Source organism: Vitis riparia, chromosome 16, assembly GCF_004353265.1.
Source record: "Vitis riparia cultivar Riparia Gloire de Montpellier isolate 1030 chromosome 16, EGFV_Vit.rip_1.0, whole genome shotgun sequence".
Lineage (NCBI taxonomy): Eukaryota > Viridiplantae > Streptophyta > Magnoliopsida > Vitales > Vitaceae > Vitis > Vitis riparia.
The window spans coordinates 20,815,731-20,830,767 of NC_048446.1; the positions used below are offsets into that span (position 1 = coordinate 20,815,731).

At 34.5% G+C, this 15,037-nt stretch overlaps 1 protein-coding gene across 2 annotated transcripts; it reads left to right on the forward strand.

The window, feature by feature from the left end:
* The first annotated feature begins 553 nt into the window (after positions 1 to 553).
* On the forward strand, positions 554 to 13,718 carry LOC117934286 (transcription initiation factor TFIID subunit 11). Of its 2 annotated transcripts, XM_034855963.1 has the most exons (6): positions 554 to 715; positions 984 to 1,114; positions 2,646 to 2,940; positions 12,009 to 12,096; positions 12,704 to 12,803; positions 13,321 to 13,718. In XM_034855963.1, the coding sequence occupies exons 2-6, from the start codon at positions 1,066 to 1,068 to the stop codon at positions 13,446 to 13,448; spliced, it is 660 nt and encodes a 219-aa protein (XP_034711854.1). In that variant the 5' UTR covers positions 554 to 715; positions 984 to 1,065; the 3' UTR covers positions 13,449 to 13,718. The 2 variants fall into 2 exon arrangements, with proteins under 2 accessions (XP_034711854.1, XP_034711855.1); XM_034855964.1 differs by lacking the exon at positions 984 to 1,114.
* The last annotated feature ends 1,319 nt before the right edge of the window (positions 13,719 to 15,037 follow it).

A 15,037-nucleotide genomic window follows, 5' to 3' on the forward strand; every position in this document is an offset into this window, starting at 1 on the left:
GCCTTCCTTTGCTGTTGATCAGGTTTGCTCTTCACGCCTTCAGAGCCTTCTCCCGGCAAATGCGTCAACCTCTTGGATCTGTCTATATTTTTATTTCCTTTCCGTTGATGTTGACATGTTGTGGTGAAACTGAAGTCTGAGAAGCAATTTTAGCCACGTGGGCGCATCCCAAATGCTGAGGTGGCAAATTTAATGATCCATCTGAATGCTGAGATGGCAAATTTTTCGATGATATGATCCTACGAGATATGGAGTGACGGAAAGTTGCCGTAATCCAATCTTCATCCGGCGGGCTCCAACTGACCGTACTTTCCATCCCACCCACACAATTGCTGGACCCCACATAAGTTGTGGACGAGATTCGCTTTCCTCACCTATCGGGTAGGACCAATTAAATATTTAAAAAATTAAATTTTCAGTTAAAAAATAAAAACAGAAATATTTGAAATATATTATATATTTATTATCTATATTATTCAAGAGAAAAAAAAAAATTAAAAGTAAAAATAAAAATAGTAATAGTGGAGAGAGAAAAGGGAAAGGTGTGGGTGGATTAGCAGTGTAGTACGTAGGTAAAAAGAAGTCCAAATTTGAAATTTCTCAAGGTTTCTCGTTGCCCAAACAGACTTTTTATTTATTATTATATTAGCAGCTGAGAAGAAGAAGAAGAACCAAAAAAACTGTAGCAGGGACGACACAAAGAGCCATCTTTAAGGTAAAAGATCGAATCTTCAAACCCTAGCTTCTCTATTCTCTTTTCCCGAATCCGTTTGGTTGCTAAGAAATGGTGCGGAAAATATAGAGAGAAGAAAACCATATAGAATTTTGGGTAATTTGAGTTTTGGCTCCTGGAAACGAAACTTTGGATTTTGTTTTCATTTCTTCGGTTTTTCCCGAAAACCAAACGGATTGTTCGGTGATGTTGAATTGTTTTGGATCTTTTACGTGTTGGAGTTTAGCTTCGTGACATTGGGAATTGGCAGGGTTTGGAATCTATGCGAAGTGTTTAGGTTTGGTGAGATTCTGGTCGGTTCTTCGGATAGAATTGAATTTTGGGGATTGTATATGTTGGTTGAGGAGATTTTCCATATGTCTAATTCAATTGATTTTCTGGGTACGTGTAATTTGATTAAGTTGATTTATTTGGTCTGTGTGATTCATTGTCTGATCTTACCTTTACATTGTCCAGAAATGAATTGGATGAATTCTTGCCTGACAAATAGTGTGGACTGGTCACTTCAGTTTTTCTTTTTTGTTGAAGTTAATTTAGTTGATATATTTCTTAATTCACATCAGAAACTAGCAAAATAATAAAAATAGAGAAAGGACAAGAAACTCTCACTTTGAGAGGGGTGTAAATCCTTTTACAGATAATGTACATTTTTAGTTTGATTTATTCTCAACGAACATCTGCTGGAGAAAACCCCTAATTGAAGATGGCATATTAATTTTTGAAGATGACATATTAATTTTATCCTTTGATATTTATATACTTGGAGTTTCATTGTTCCTCTTTTACTAAGAGGCCAACTCGCCATTAAGTATTTGTTCTCCAAAACCACCAAATCAAGAACACGGAGAACAAATTTGAAAACATGGGGAACAATTGCCAAATGTGTTTTTGAGTGAGAACAGAAAACAGTTTTTGGAAACAACAACTAAATAGACCCTATATTTCCTCCATCTTTCTTTTTGTTTTATTTTATTTTAATGATATTATGTCTCAAGAATTTCATGAAATTGGGTAAGAATCCATATGGGTTTTATTTCAGATTTAGGTTTTTAATGTTCACTATTGTCCAAATAAGCATTAAATCTTATCTATTCCCTATAGAATCCCAGGTGGATTGAGAAAAGTGTGGGTACATTTAGAATCGCTTGTGAGGACACCACACTTGATACCTGCCTGCTATTGTCATCTTTATTCGAAAGAGAAAGGAAGATAGAAAGATCTCTTGATTGCTATTTAGATTGCAAGGGGGATGGGGGGTTCCGAAATAGTGAATTCCTCCTTCCTGATTTCTTCTGCAAACCTTCTTAAACTCAGATTCAGAAGTGAGTTTTTTTTTTTTTGGGATTTTATTTTATAAATTTCCAGATTTTCTCCCATTTATCTACCTAGAAGCCTTATTCTTGCTCATTTTCAATTATTGGAAATTATTGATTCTTGCTCATTTATTTGTGATGATTATTGCTATTGTTGTCATTTGCATTCAGTCATTAGCCAGTACTACAAATTGTATCTATTCTTCTTTCAGGTGCAACTGTGTAGATTTTGAATCACGTTGGTTTCCTTTATTTGTAGTTTTTAACGAACAATTTTAGAATTTTTTTTTTAAAACATGTATCATCTGGATTTATGCTTGAATTTGGATATTTTTATATGGATTAATATGACAAAAATATGGATTAATGTGACAAATATTAGCATGTTAAATTCTATATAATTAAATTTGTGCATGGTCTAATTTTTTTTTTTTAAATAATTACCCTTTTATATTATATAAAGTTGCATTCATAAATTACGTTGTGCCTCACTTTGTTTAAGGTTTGAAGAAATCTTTGCATGAGGTTGTCCTTCAGAATTATAACTCAGAGTTGCTTAATTGTTTTGTGATCTAAGGTTTTTTAGTGTTAATCCACAGAATTAGAAGGAAAAATGAAGCAATCCAAGGATCCATTTGAAGTGGCATTTGAGGAATCATCACCACCTGATTCACCTGTTGAGGAGCTTGTTGGTGGACAAATCGAAGATGAAGATGATGCCAATGTCAATGTTCATCCCACATCAACACCCTCTGCTGCTCCATCTAGTGGAACCACAGTACCACCCACTGCAAAGTCCAAAGATGAAGATGAGGAAGAAGAGGAGGAGAACATGGATGTGGAGCTTGGAAAGCTCCCAACATCTGGTGATCCTCATAAAATGGCCAAGATGCAGTATGTTTTCTCCTTTTTTGGTTCCCCCCTCTTTCATTGTCCATTATTCCTTGCATATGATTTTGTCATCCTGTTGCGCAGACTATTTTATTTTCCATTGCAAGAAATGAGGCCCTGAAAGTCCACCTTAGACGTACAATGGGTAGTACTAGTAAATGGTTCATATGTCAGATTTAATGCTGCATTTTAGTCTTTCACAAAAGAGAAATATTTTGAATTTCATTTGGAAATCTAAGATCTTGATAATGAGTAATTTGATGGAGGTGGTGGGTGATTTTCCAACTCCAATCCCTTGAACCTCTTTGTACTGTATTAGTATAGACGCCTATACGATTTCTGATATACCCTGCATGTTTCTTATTGCCCCACTGTCATTGAGATGAAAACTCCCAAATCACTATTAAACATTAGTACAATATGCATCCTATATTCCAATCAAGCAGACAACAAAAATACCAAAACCACCTAATTTAATTCAATGTTTTACCTTATTTGAAGCTTCTTGATCTTTGTTGGCCCAAGACTTGCAAGCTTTGACTCTACTACAAACCTCATTTTTCAACTTTTAAGCTTAGAAATGGATTTCCTAAACTCAAACAAGAAAAAAAGGGAAGACACTTGAGCCATTAAGTTCTTTTACATCACTTATAATACTCTACTTACGATGCTATGAACATTTGATTAGTAATTTGAGCTTCATCCTATCTATGCTTCTTCTTAACTCCAAGCTAGTAAATCCTGCTTAAATATTTATATGGGTTTCCCAGCTTCTAGAAGAAAAAAGTAATGTAAAACACAAAAACGGAGCCGATAATTCTCTACAAACAAGTCATTTGCTTTTGCATTTAGTGTTTGGGAATTCTAACTTCTTGCTTATTTTTGCGTACATGTCTATGTGTGTTCATTTTATTTGTCTATTGTTTTCTAAATCATGCCAGATATTATGTTTATAATTCTTATATATAAGATGTTATGCTTACAATTTTAACTTCTTTGGTTATTGGATTGATTTATATGTCATTATTTGTTGCATTATACAGTTAATATGATGCCAATATATATATATATACACACTTTTATCTTTACTTGAATCTCTCTCTCTCTCTCTTAAATGGAATTATGTAATTAACTTCTATATTATTTATTTATTTTTTAATCTCTTTTTAACATACATGTGATACTTAGTTGTTTTACTTATATTACATGGGGGTTAAAGTGGGTTGGGCTGGTTTTGTATTTGTCAAATTAAATAAGAAACATGCTTAATATTTTGTGTTAGATTAAGTTTTATAAAAATTGCAAGAAAATGTCGAGCGACAAAAACTAATTCAATAAAAATTTGTTTCCTATGCTAAAAGAAAGGGGAAAGAAACATAGTAAAAAAAATTATTAAATATGAGTTAAATTAAAAAAGTTGATGTGTGTGCTATGAGCTAGGATAAAAACTAATTCAATAAAAATTTGTTTCCTATGCTAAAAGAAAGGGGAAAGAAACATAGTAAAAAAAATTATTAAATATGAGTTAAATTAAAAAAGTTGATGTGTATGCTATGAGCTAGGATATAAAAGGCCATTTTGGATAAGGGAATGGATGTTTGATAAAGGTTATTGATTAAGTGTGTCAAGTGGCATAAAGAAGATTCCACTTAACAATGATTTTGACTTAGGAACAACTTATTTTGTTAAATAAATCAACCTTGACTAATCTCTTATAGCAAATAGAGTAAGTGATTTTTAAAATTTTATGATTCTTAACTTCCATATCCTTCTTTGAATTTCCTTCTAGTCTCCAATCCTTGTTCAAAATAAATTTCATTAAAAATAAACTATTTCTACCTTATTGTTGTTTTTTAATATGTTTACTCTAAAAAGTAGGATCTAAAAAATTTCATTTTCTTTTCTCTTTTTCTGTTATTAGAGATAAAAAAAAAAAAAAAAAAAAAATCATAAAAGCCCGATGGGCATGTCCCTCAGGGATGGCCTTCCTAGTGATTTTCCAAAAATTTACTAAACTTCTATTAAGATTTGAAGGCTTCTCAAGGAAAGCTTGTTTAGATTATCTTCAATTATTAGTTCATCACTTCTTCTTGAGGGGGAGATGACTATCAAGGGATAGGAGTGGAAGAAAGGTTTTGTGAAAGACTCTTTGTGGAAAAGGCAATACATCTCCAAAGGGGGAGGCTTACTTTAATCAAGATTACTCTATCTAGTATTCCCATCTATTTTTTGTCTTTATTTAGCATTCCAAGGAAAGTCATATTGAGGTTGGAGAAAATTCAACAAGATTTCCTATGAGGAGGTGGTAGGTTGGAGAAGAAGGTGCATTTGGTGAAGTGGTTGACAATGTGTTTATAGAAGAGTTTTGGGGGGGGGGGGGGGGGGGGGGTTTTGTTGTTGTTTAGGGATTAGACAACTTCCTTTGTTGAATAAGGCACTTTTGTGCGAGTGGAATTGGCGGTATGCAATAGAAAAAGGAGCTTTTAGGACTCAAGTCATTAGTGGAAAATATGGAGAGGAAGAGGGTGGGTGGTGGTCCAGTGAAGTTAGAGAAGGGTTGGAGTTAGGCTTTGGAAATCTATCGGGAAAGAGCAGAAGCAATTTCATTTGCAGTTCCTCCTTTGTGATGGGCAATGGAAGGAGAGTGAAGTTTTGGAAGGACAAATGGTGTGAGGATGAACCATTGTGTGTTTCCTAACCTTCTTTATTTGCTTTATTAGTTTCAAAGGAGGCATAGTTGGCAGATCCTTGGTTTTAGATAGGAGAGAAAGGTCATTGAAACCCTTGTTTCTTTAGACCTTTAAATGATTGGGAAGTGGATGATGTAGAAGATTTATTTTCAAGGTTGCAAGGAAAGGTGGTTGATAGTGTGAGTGAAGACAAGAAGGTGTAGGCAAACTCGACCAACAATAAGTTATCTGTTAAGCTTTTATATGCCGCTTTGGAATTAGGGGTGTTGATTATTTCCAAGAAGTGTAATTTGGAACTAGTGGGTGCCTTCTAAAGTTAGTTTTTTTTTGCTTGGGAGGCTAGTTTGGGAAAGGTCTTCACCATAGATTAGCTTTAGAAAAGGGGGTGGTCTTTAGTCAATAGATGTTTTCTTTGCAAAGGAAGAATCCATAGATCAATTACTCCTCCATTGTTCTAAGGTCAAGGTCCTTTGGCAGTTGCTATTTGATCTTTTTGATTTCCAATGGGTGCAAACTGCTACCATTCAGGAGGCCCTCTTAGGGTGGCATGGGTCCTTTGTGGGTAAAAGACGTAAGAAGGTTTAGAGAGTAACTCCTTTGTGTATTTTTTGGACTATTTGGAAGGAAAGGAATCACAAGGTGTTTGATAATGAGGAGCGTTTGGATCTTTATTTGAAAAATTCCTTTCTTAGTAATTTGTTTACTTGGGTGAAGATGTACATAGAGATAGATTTTATGTCTTTATTCGATTTTGTTGAGTAGTTGGGTTTTTGTTAAGAGAGGGTGCCATTTTTTGTGCTTCTCTCTTGTTCATTGTGCTTTTAGATGCTTTTTGTATGCATCCCATGTACTTTGATGCGTCATTTTAGCGCTTTTTATATTTTATGCATTCCTTGCTTACCAAAAAACAAAAAATAAAAAAAGTAAAATTATGAGGGTATTGCAGGGAAGGAAGTGGAGGATATGATGGAAGGTTGACATGTGGTAGAGGTGTCTAAATGAAGCTTTGCATGCTTTCTTGGGATGTAAGAGGCTTGCATGATCTGATTAAAGGAGGGTGATCAATTCCTTTGTTAGGAGAAAGAAGCCAAACTTGATTTGTTTTCAGGGAACCAAGATTTGTGCTATGACTGTTGGGTAAGTAAGAAGCTTAGGGATGGGAGGAGTTTAAATCGGATTCCTCAAGATGCTAGAGGAATAGTAGAAGGGATTTTGGTGATGAGGGATTTTGGTGATGTGGGATTCTAGAGTTCTAGAATGTTTGGATTCATAGGCAGGAGTTTATTCTATTTCTTGCCTTACTAGAAATTGTGAAGATGATTTTAGTTGGGTGTTCTCTAGCATTCATAGCCCATTGAGTGAAAAGGAGAAAAGGGAGATGTGGGAGGAGTTAGGCTCTATTAGAGGGCTTTGGGAAGGGCCCTAGTGTATATGCAGGGATTTTAATGTTTGTGCACCATCCATTCAAAATGAGGAATTGTAGCAAGATGTTTCTAGATATAAGGTAGTTCTTTGGATTTATAGAATGTGAGTTGGTTGATTTACCTCTTTTTAGGGGTTTATTCACGTGAAGTGGAGGTCAGGAGGACAGTTCCAAATCTCAACTAGATTGCTTCCTATTTTTCAGTAACTAGGAAGAGCATTTTTCTTGTGTTTCTTAACAATAAATGCCAGGCCGGTGTCAAATCACACTCTTATTGTCCTAATTATAGGGGGAATTAAGAAAGGTAAGGTTCTGTTCAAGCTAAAAAGAATGTGGTTGGAAGTGGAAATGTTTGGCAGCATGATCAAGGACTAGTATAAATACCAGATCAAGGGTACTCCAAGTTTCGTGCTTTTTAAGATGGAACAAAGAGGTTTTTGGTAATGCATCTGTTAGGAAAGAAGTTGCATTGGAGAAGATAAATTGTGGGATAGTTTAGAAAGGTAAGGACCTTTATCAGATAAGGATAATGAGAAATAGAAAATAGCTAAAGACGAATACAACCACTTAGCCATTTTGAAAGAAGTTTTGCAGAGGAAAAAATCAAGGGATCTTTGGCTTAGAAAAGTGGACAACGTTAGTGAATAGATGCTTTCTTTGTAAACTTGAAGGGGAGTCTATTGATTATAAATAACTTCATTACACCAAAGCAAGGATTCTATGGTAACTGTTATTCTCCTTATTTAGTGTAGTTTGGGGGATCCCTTCTTTAATGAAAGATACTCTGTTAAGTTGGTATGGTTCCTTTGTAGGGAAGAAAAGGGAAAAGGTGTGGAGAGTTGCTCCTCCTTGCAGTTTTTGGACAATTAGCTAAGAACAAAATCGAAGAGGTTTTGAAAACTCGAAATAGGCTGATCAAAAGATAAAACATTCGTTCCTTGTAATCTTTCAGTTTGGTTAGCATGTACATAAGAGAAGGCTCAATGCCTTTGATTGATTTTGCAGATTGGGTGGGGTCTTATTGAGAGCAAGGATGGTTTTTTGTGACTTCTCTTTCAAGGCCTTCCTTTAGGTGCCTCTTGTATATGTTTTGTGTGCTTTGGTGTACCTTTTTCTAGTATTAATTTATAGATACTGAGACCTCCTTTACACTTTCTGGGAAAACCCATTTCACATCAACCAAAGGTTGATGTGAAATGGAAAGAGAGGAAAAAGATTTGGGACACCATTCCGTTGTGTATTTTTTGGACGGTGTGGAAAGAGAGGAATAGATTAGCTTTTAGGGGAGGTGTGTTGAATGTGCAGAAGTTAAAGAATTTTTTTGTTTGTAATCTTTGGAGTTGGGCCAAATTGTATGTAGGTGAGGAGGCGTTCTCCCTTATAGGTTTCCTGGAGTGGATAGCCTCCAATTAAAGGGAGGTGATTCTTTTGTTTTTGTTGTTGTTTTTTGAGGCCTTAGCTGCCTTGTATACTCCCTGTATACCTTGTGGCTTTGTGCCTTTTGAATGAATATCCTTTACTTATCAAAAAAAAAAATTAATTTATAGATACTGATCTTTACCTATTAAAAAAGGTTGAGGGTAGAGAAGGAGAAATGATGAATATTTCCCATTTACTATGACAAGTGACATGCTTATTTTCTATTAAAATGACGTGGGTGAGTTGAGATATTGTTGTTTGTTTTAAATTTGTGTTAGGCTTGAAGATAAACATAAAAAAAAGAAGAAGTGAGATGGTTCTTATGGGGAGGTGTTAAGTGTAGACAAATTGGCTTCTCTATTCCAGTACAAAATTGGGAGTCTTCCTTCCTTGTATCTTAGCTTGCCTCTAAGTGCAATTCATAATTCCTATGCGGTGGGACTTAATCAAGGAGAAACCCAAAAAAAAAAAAAAAAAAGATTGGCCTCCTTGAAGAAGCTATATTTGTCTGAGGGAGGGAGATTAACTCTTTTAAGAGTATACTATTGAGTCTTCCAATTTACTTCATGTTCGTTTTTTCAATTTGCAGAAGGGTTATATTAGATTTTAAAAATTAGAGATATTTTCTATGGGATAGCCACCTAGAAGGAAGGAAAATGAATCTAGTGAGATAGGAAATTGTTTGTAAGGACAAAAGTATGGTGGTTTGGTAGTTAGGAGGTTGGAGGTATTAAACCAAACCTTACTAGGTAAATGGTAATGGAGGTTTGCCGATGACAATGATAGTATGTGGAGAAAGTTCATCCAAGCCAAATATGGGGAATGGAGGGGGATTGGAGCACCCTAGAGGTGAGAGGGCCTTTTGGAGTAAGCTTATGGCAAACCATTAGAAGAGAGTGAGAATATTTTAAAATCAAGACAACAACTCAAGTTAGAAATAGTATGAATACTAAATTTTAATAGGATAGATGGGTGGGTTCAAGTCCCTTGATAGAGGCTTTTTGTGTAAATATAAGGAGGAAACCACAGATCACCTTCTTCTGTTTTGCGAGAAAGCCAGAATGTTATGGCTTCTAATCTTCTCCCTGTTTGGGGTGCAATGGGTGATGCACTCCTCTGTGAAAAAAAACATCCTAGGTTGGCATGGTTCCTTTGTGGGCAAGAAAAGGAAGAAAGCTTGGAGAGCTGCCCCCCTCTGCTTGATGTGGACCATTTGGAGAGAAAGAAATAGGAGGGCCTTCGATGATATGGAGAGGAACGATCAAGACATTAAATCCATTTTTTTGTACACTATTGTGAATTGGGCTAAGGTGTATATAGAGGAACACACTTTGTCTTTGATAGATTTTGTAGACTGGCTAGCCACCAAGTAAGGGTCAGGTTTGTTTTGTCCCTTTGTTTTTTGCTTCTTTGTCTTTGGTATACTCCGTGTATACCTTTTCTCTAGCCTTTTGGCTCTTATTGAAATCTATTTACCTATAAAAAAAAAAGTCCCTTGATAGAGGTCTTCTTTTTGCTTTCCAATTTTGTCTCTAACAAGGATGCTACAATAACAGATTTGTGCAAAGAGGGAAGGAAAGGAGGACATTGCCATGTACCATTTAGAAGATACTTATTGGGATTGAGAAACAGATGCGGTGGTTCAATTTTTCAAGCTCATTCATTCGGTGAGAGTGTAAGGGGTAGGGGTTGATAGCTTACAATGGAAAGAAGATAGGAAAGGAAACTTCTATGTTGAATCCTACTATAGTTCTTGATGTGGTGGGAATAGAGAGATGTTCCTAACTAAAGAAATTTAAAGGTTCCATTAGCCTTTGAGAACCTTCTCTTCTATTTCTTCCTTTATTTTTATTTATTTATTTTTTTTAGGGGGGCACATGGGAAGTAGTTTGGGGTAAGATCCTAACCATAGATATCCTCATGAGAAGAGGGTGGATAATTATAAATAGGTATAGCCTCTGCAAAGACAGAAGAAACAACAAATCACATCCTAACCCATTGTGAGAGGATAATAAAGTTGTGAAATCTTATTTTAGCAATTTTTGGGTTGAAGTCAATGTTTTTAGAGTTAATGACAAACCTTCTCCCAGCGTGAGAGGCTAAGTGATGAGAATGAATTTCTAAGATATACATCAAGAAATGGAATTTGTATTAGTTGTCATTAAAGTAGGATTAATATTACTTGGAATTAAATTAGGATTAATATTAGATGGAATTAAATTAGAATTAGTATTAGTTGGAAGTGAAGTAGGATTAGTATTTGTTAGAGTCAAATTAGGATTAGTTAATTAGGTTATAAGATGATTAGAATTAGATTCATAATAGGTTATTAGAAAGATTTTGAATTTCTTAGAGAAACCTATAAATAAGGCTAATTGATGTAAATCAAATAAATGAATTGATTGATATTAATAATATTATGTTTTTCTTCATTGCAAGTGTTGCAACCCTTAGCGGTAAGACTCTATTGATTTTCTTCTAGGTGAGACTCGTAAAAGGCCTTAGTGAGATTCTAAGGTTTCCATCTTTTCTTCGTCGTTCTTCTTTCTCTTTATTTTTTTTATTTTATTTTTCTCTACCATAAACTTTATTCCTTTAAAAATAAAACCCTTGGCCACCTACTTTTGAGTTTAGACAATCATCATAAGGTTGTCCTACTTCACTAAGGGGATGGGGAAAAGGTAGTATGATTTGGTGCATGGTTTTCCCTTATGTTTATTTTGGTGTATATGGAAAGAGTGTTACGGAAGGATCTTCCATGATGAAGAGTTTCTAGATCAAAGATTGAAGGTGACCTTTTGAAATCCTTGTTGGGGTGGACTTGGAGATGTGAGAATGATGGAATTTTTTAGATAGCCTCAAATGGAAATTTAGTTGTTTTCTATCCCTTTTTAAGCCTTTTGCATACCACTTGTGTCCAATGGGTGGGCCTCTTTTTGTTAGGCACTAATCTCTTTATGGATTATGTATTTGCCCATATAAAAAAAAAAATCACAAAAAACTTTTTTCCTTCATTGGTTTCTTCAAGATTTTATAATTGATCTGATTTCAACTTTGCGTAATTATGCATATTTTATTTATACATAAACAATTTTAGGTTTAGAAATATGTACAATCCGTTGTGGTTTAGAAATATAAGCAACATCTGTTGTTATATTGATGTGCATGTCTAAAATAATTTGTCATATAATTATAAGTCCAACACTTTTTCCCATCAGAAAAGTGCAAGTGCAAAATTCTGAATACAATTTTACTAAAAGAGACAAAAAAAAAAAAAGGAGAAATTTTTTAATGTTGTCCTACATTTGATATCATCTATGTTTACATATACAAAACATTGTCAACTTTGGATTGCTCTCACATGCATTTCTTATAATAAAATGTTGTTGCACGGAGTCCTTAGTCATGAAAATATTACAAGGACAAATTTGTAAAATAAACCATTTTAGAAATGAGTCCCTTATTGTATCATGTAAAGAATATGCATGAATAAATGTGTCCATAGAGTCTAAACTATCTCATCTCTGATTGTCTTTTAGGGCTATCTTATCACAGTTCACTGAGGAACAGATGAGCAGGTATGAATCCTTTAGAAGATCTGGATTTCAAAAAGCAAACATGAAAAAGGTATCTTTCTTCTATGGCTTTCCATGATTAGGGCAATGTTTGATGCTTTTATTGAGTCTATCAGTTCATTTGACCTTCTATGATTCTGTAATCTGATTCCTGACTTTTAATCTAAGTGGGAAGAGAAGGAACCCTCTTGCACGGCAAGAATAAATTGTTGAGGTTCCTCTCCAAGAAATATATATATATATATGTGTGTGTGTATATGTAGGTTTGATGCCTCATTCTTCTCATCTGAGACTCTGGATACAAAGTGCTTACTGTTTGATGCTTCTTCTTCCTATGTGAGAAGGTTTAGCCTAGCAGACTTGTATAATGCTGCTGACAAAAAATTATATGAATCACAGAGTAGGCTTTAGTAGTTTTGCTACATGATAGGTTGTGGGCTGAAACTTTGCATGTTGGGAATAATGAGTTCAAAAAAGTTTCCTCTGAACCTTTTACATCTGTTGCTTGGCATACCAAACGCTTGTCTATGCAGCCTTCTTGACCTGCATCTGTTATGCCTTAAAACCTGGTGACACTGTTTACACATTTACTTGTGCTTATATTGTTTATGTTTTTTTTCTCATTTGTTTTCTTTCTTTTATTTTTTATTTTAATGCAGTTGCTTGTGAGCATTACTGGAAGCCAAAAAATTTCAGCACCAATGACAATTGTAGCATCAGGAATAGCAAAAATGTTTGTTGGTGAGCTTGTTGAAACAGGTGAATGCAAACTCTCTTTCTTTTCTTTTTTCTCCCCTTTCCTTTTTTCTTTCTTTCTTTCTTTTTTTTTTTCCACTTTTGTCTTTGAGTTTATGTTAAAATTTCATTTCCAAAATAACCAGCATTTCCCTCCAGAAGAAATTAAGACAAAAGGGGGGGAAGAAAAGCCAAAAATATCCTTTCAACTAAACTAAAAGGGAGAAGAATAAATAGACCATGCTAGGGGTGGAGATGTGATTGCAGTAGTTTGATCCATTTTTCAATTAATTTTGCTAGAATCTTGTGTAACAAAGCTACATCTTAGTGCTTGGCTTAAAGCGTGTTTGGTAGTGATTTTTGGAAGTGTTTTTAGTATTTCTAACACTTTAAAATTGGTGCCTTTTAAGTATTAAAAATATTAAAAACACTTCCTAAAATCACTACCACACAGACTCTTAGTCAGGTTCAAGATATATATCAAAAAATTGAATTTTCGTGCTTCTATAGCATCATGTAATGAGTCTTTTGTGTTTTGCAGCTAGAATGGTTATGACTGAGAGAAAGGAAACAGGACCGATTAGGCCTTGCCACATTAGAGAAGCATATAGAAGATTAAAGCTTGAAGGCAAGGTACCAAGGAGATCAGTGTCGCGCCTTTTCCGATAGATGGACCCTGATGCCAATTTATGATTGATTGCCCAAGTTTTCAGTGCTACCCTGTTCACTGCATTTGATTCATATCTACACCCATAATTTTATGTTACTCTTATCCCACATATATTGTAGGCATGTTAAAAACCTGGATCCTACCTGATAAGCTGGATTCCTAACCTCCATCCCTCCAAATGTACAGCTTCTAAGCAGGATTTGTGGGCATTGTCCCCTGAATTTTCCAAAATGGTAAGGCAGCTTAATATTTTTGGATCACCAGGCCAATGATAGGAGGGCAGGTATATTTTTATTGGCATGTTATTTTCATGGTTTTCTTTGATATATCTCTGTTTTCAAGAGAAAAAAAAAGAACAGAAAAAGCTGGAACATCCCAAGAATTTCAAAAGTTGGGTAGGACAGTCAAGGTTCTGGAGTAAACCAATTTTAAATAAATAAACAAATGAAATAAAGATTCAAATAAAGAAAAAATGATAGAAAAGGAGCCAACAAAAAATTCTAAAAGAAAAAATTGAACCAAGGGGATTTCTATACTTGATAAAATGTCAAAGGTTCTTCTAGTGTAACTTAATTGGGGTATACCCCCTTCCTTGGAACATCAGCTTCCCAAATTCTGAAAATAAATATGTACCCTGACATGCCATATGTTGAAAAGATATTTTCATTTGATCAAATCACAAATTTTTGCTCATACTTTCTCATAAGAGTTCACATAAAGGTGATACAAGAGAATGTTCATTATCATTATCAAACTGTTTGGAATTTAAAAAATATGACAGTAGACTTGGTGCTCGTTTGGAGACACCTCCTATTTTTTGTTTTTAAAATTAGAAAATAGTACTACTATATAGCATAGAGCGACTATTAGATAAAATGTATGGAATTACCTTATATTTTTAAAAATTACTTTTAATATTTTAAATTTTGAGGTAGTAAAAATTCTTTAATACCTCAATTTTTTTTAAACCATTTTAAAAATATATTTCAAGGTAAGTCTCAAAGGGATGTCACATTTTATGTAGAAGTTACTATCATTTTCTATTTTTTAAAACAAAAATCAAGATGTATCTTAATGACACCTTAGGTTTTTTTTTCTTTTAATCAGAATGTTAATCTTCTGATTGATGTCCCCATAAAATCGCAAATAAAAGTTTTTGAACATCTGAAAGGATAAATTAAAAGTGACTTCTAGGTTGAATTTATGATACCTTGCTCTTTAGCGTTTGAGCTTATTAATGGGGATTTTATAATAAGAATTAACTGTTACGAAAAATCCATGAGTGAATGGGATAATGCAAGTTAGTAGGTAGACAACCATTTTTGACAAGAAATATAGTGACAATAACGTGTCCCCTGCAAGCAGCAGTGGTCAATCCTTCTTTCCGATCTGATTGAAATGGGCTTCCTAAGAAATTCTCATCTTTAAGAAGCTTTCAATTCCAGTTGTCAAGCCAAGAACCTTAGACTGCCCCCATGTCCTTGATGGTTAGGCAAGCCAAGTACAATCAAGGTCCGTCAAGCTCATGTTGGACTTCCAAGTTGCTACTCAACTAGGTGTTAAGCATTTGGATGATATACAACTAGGC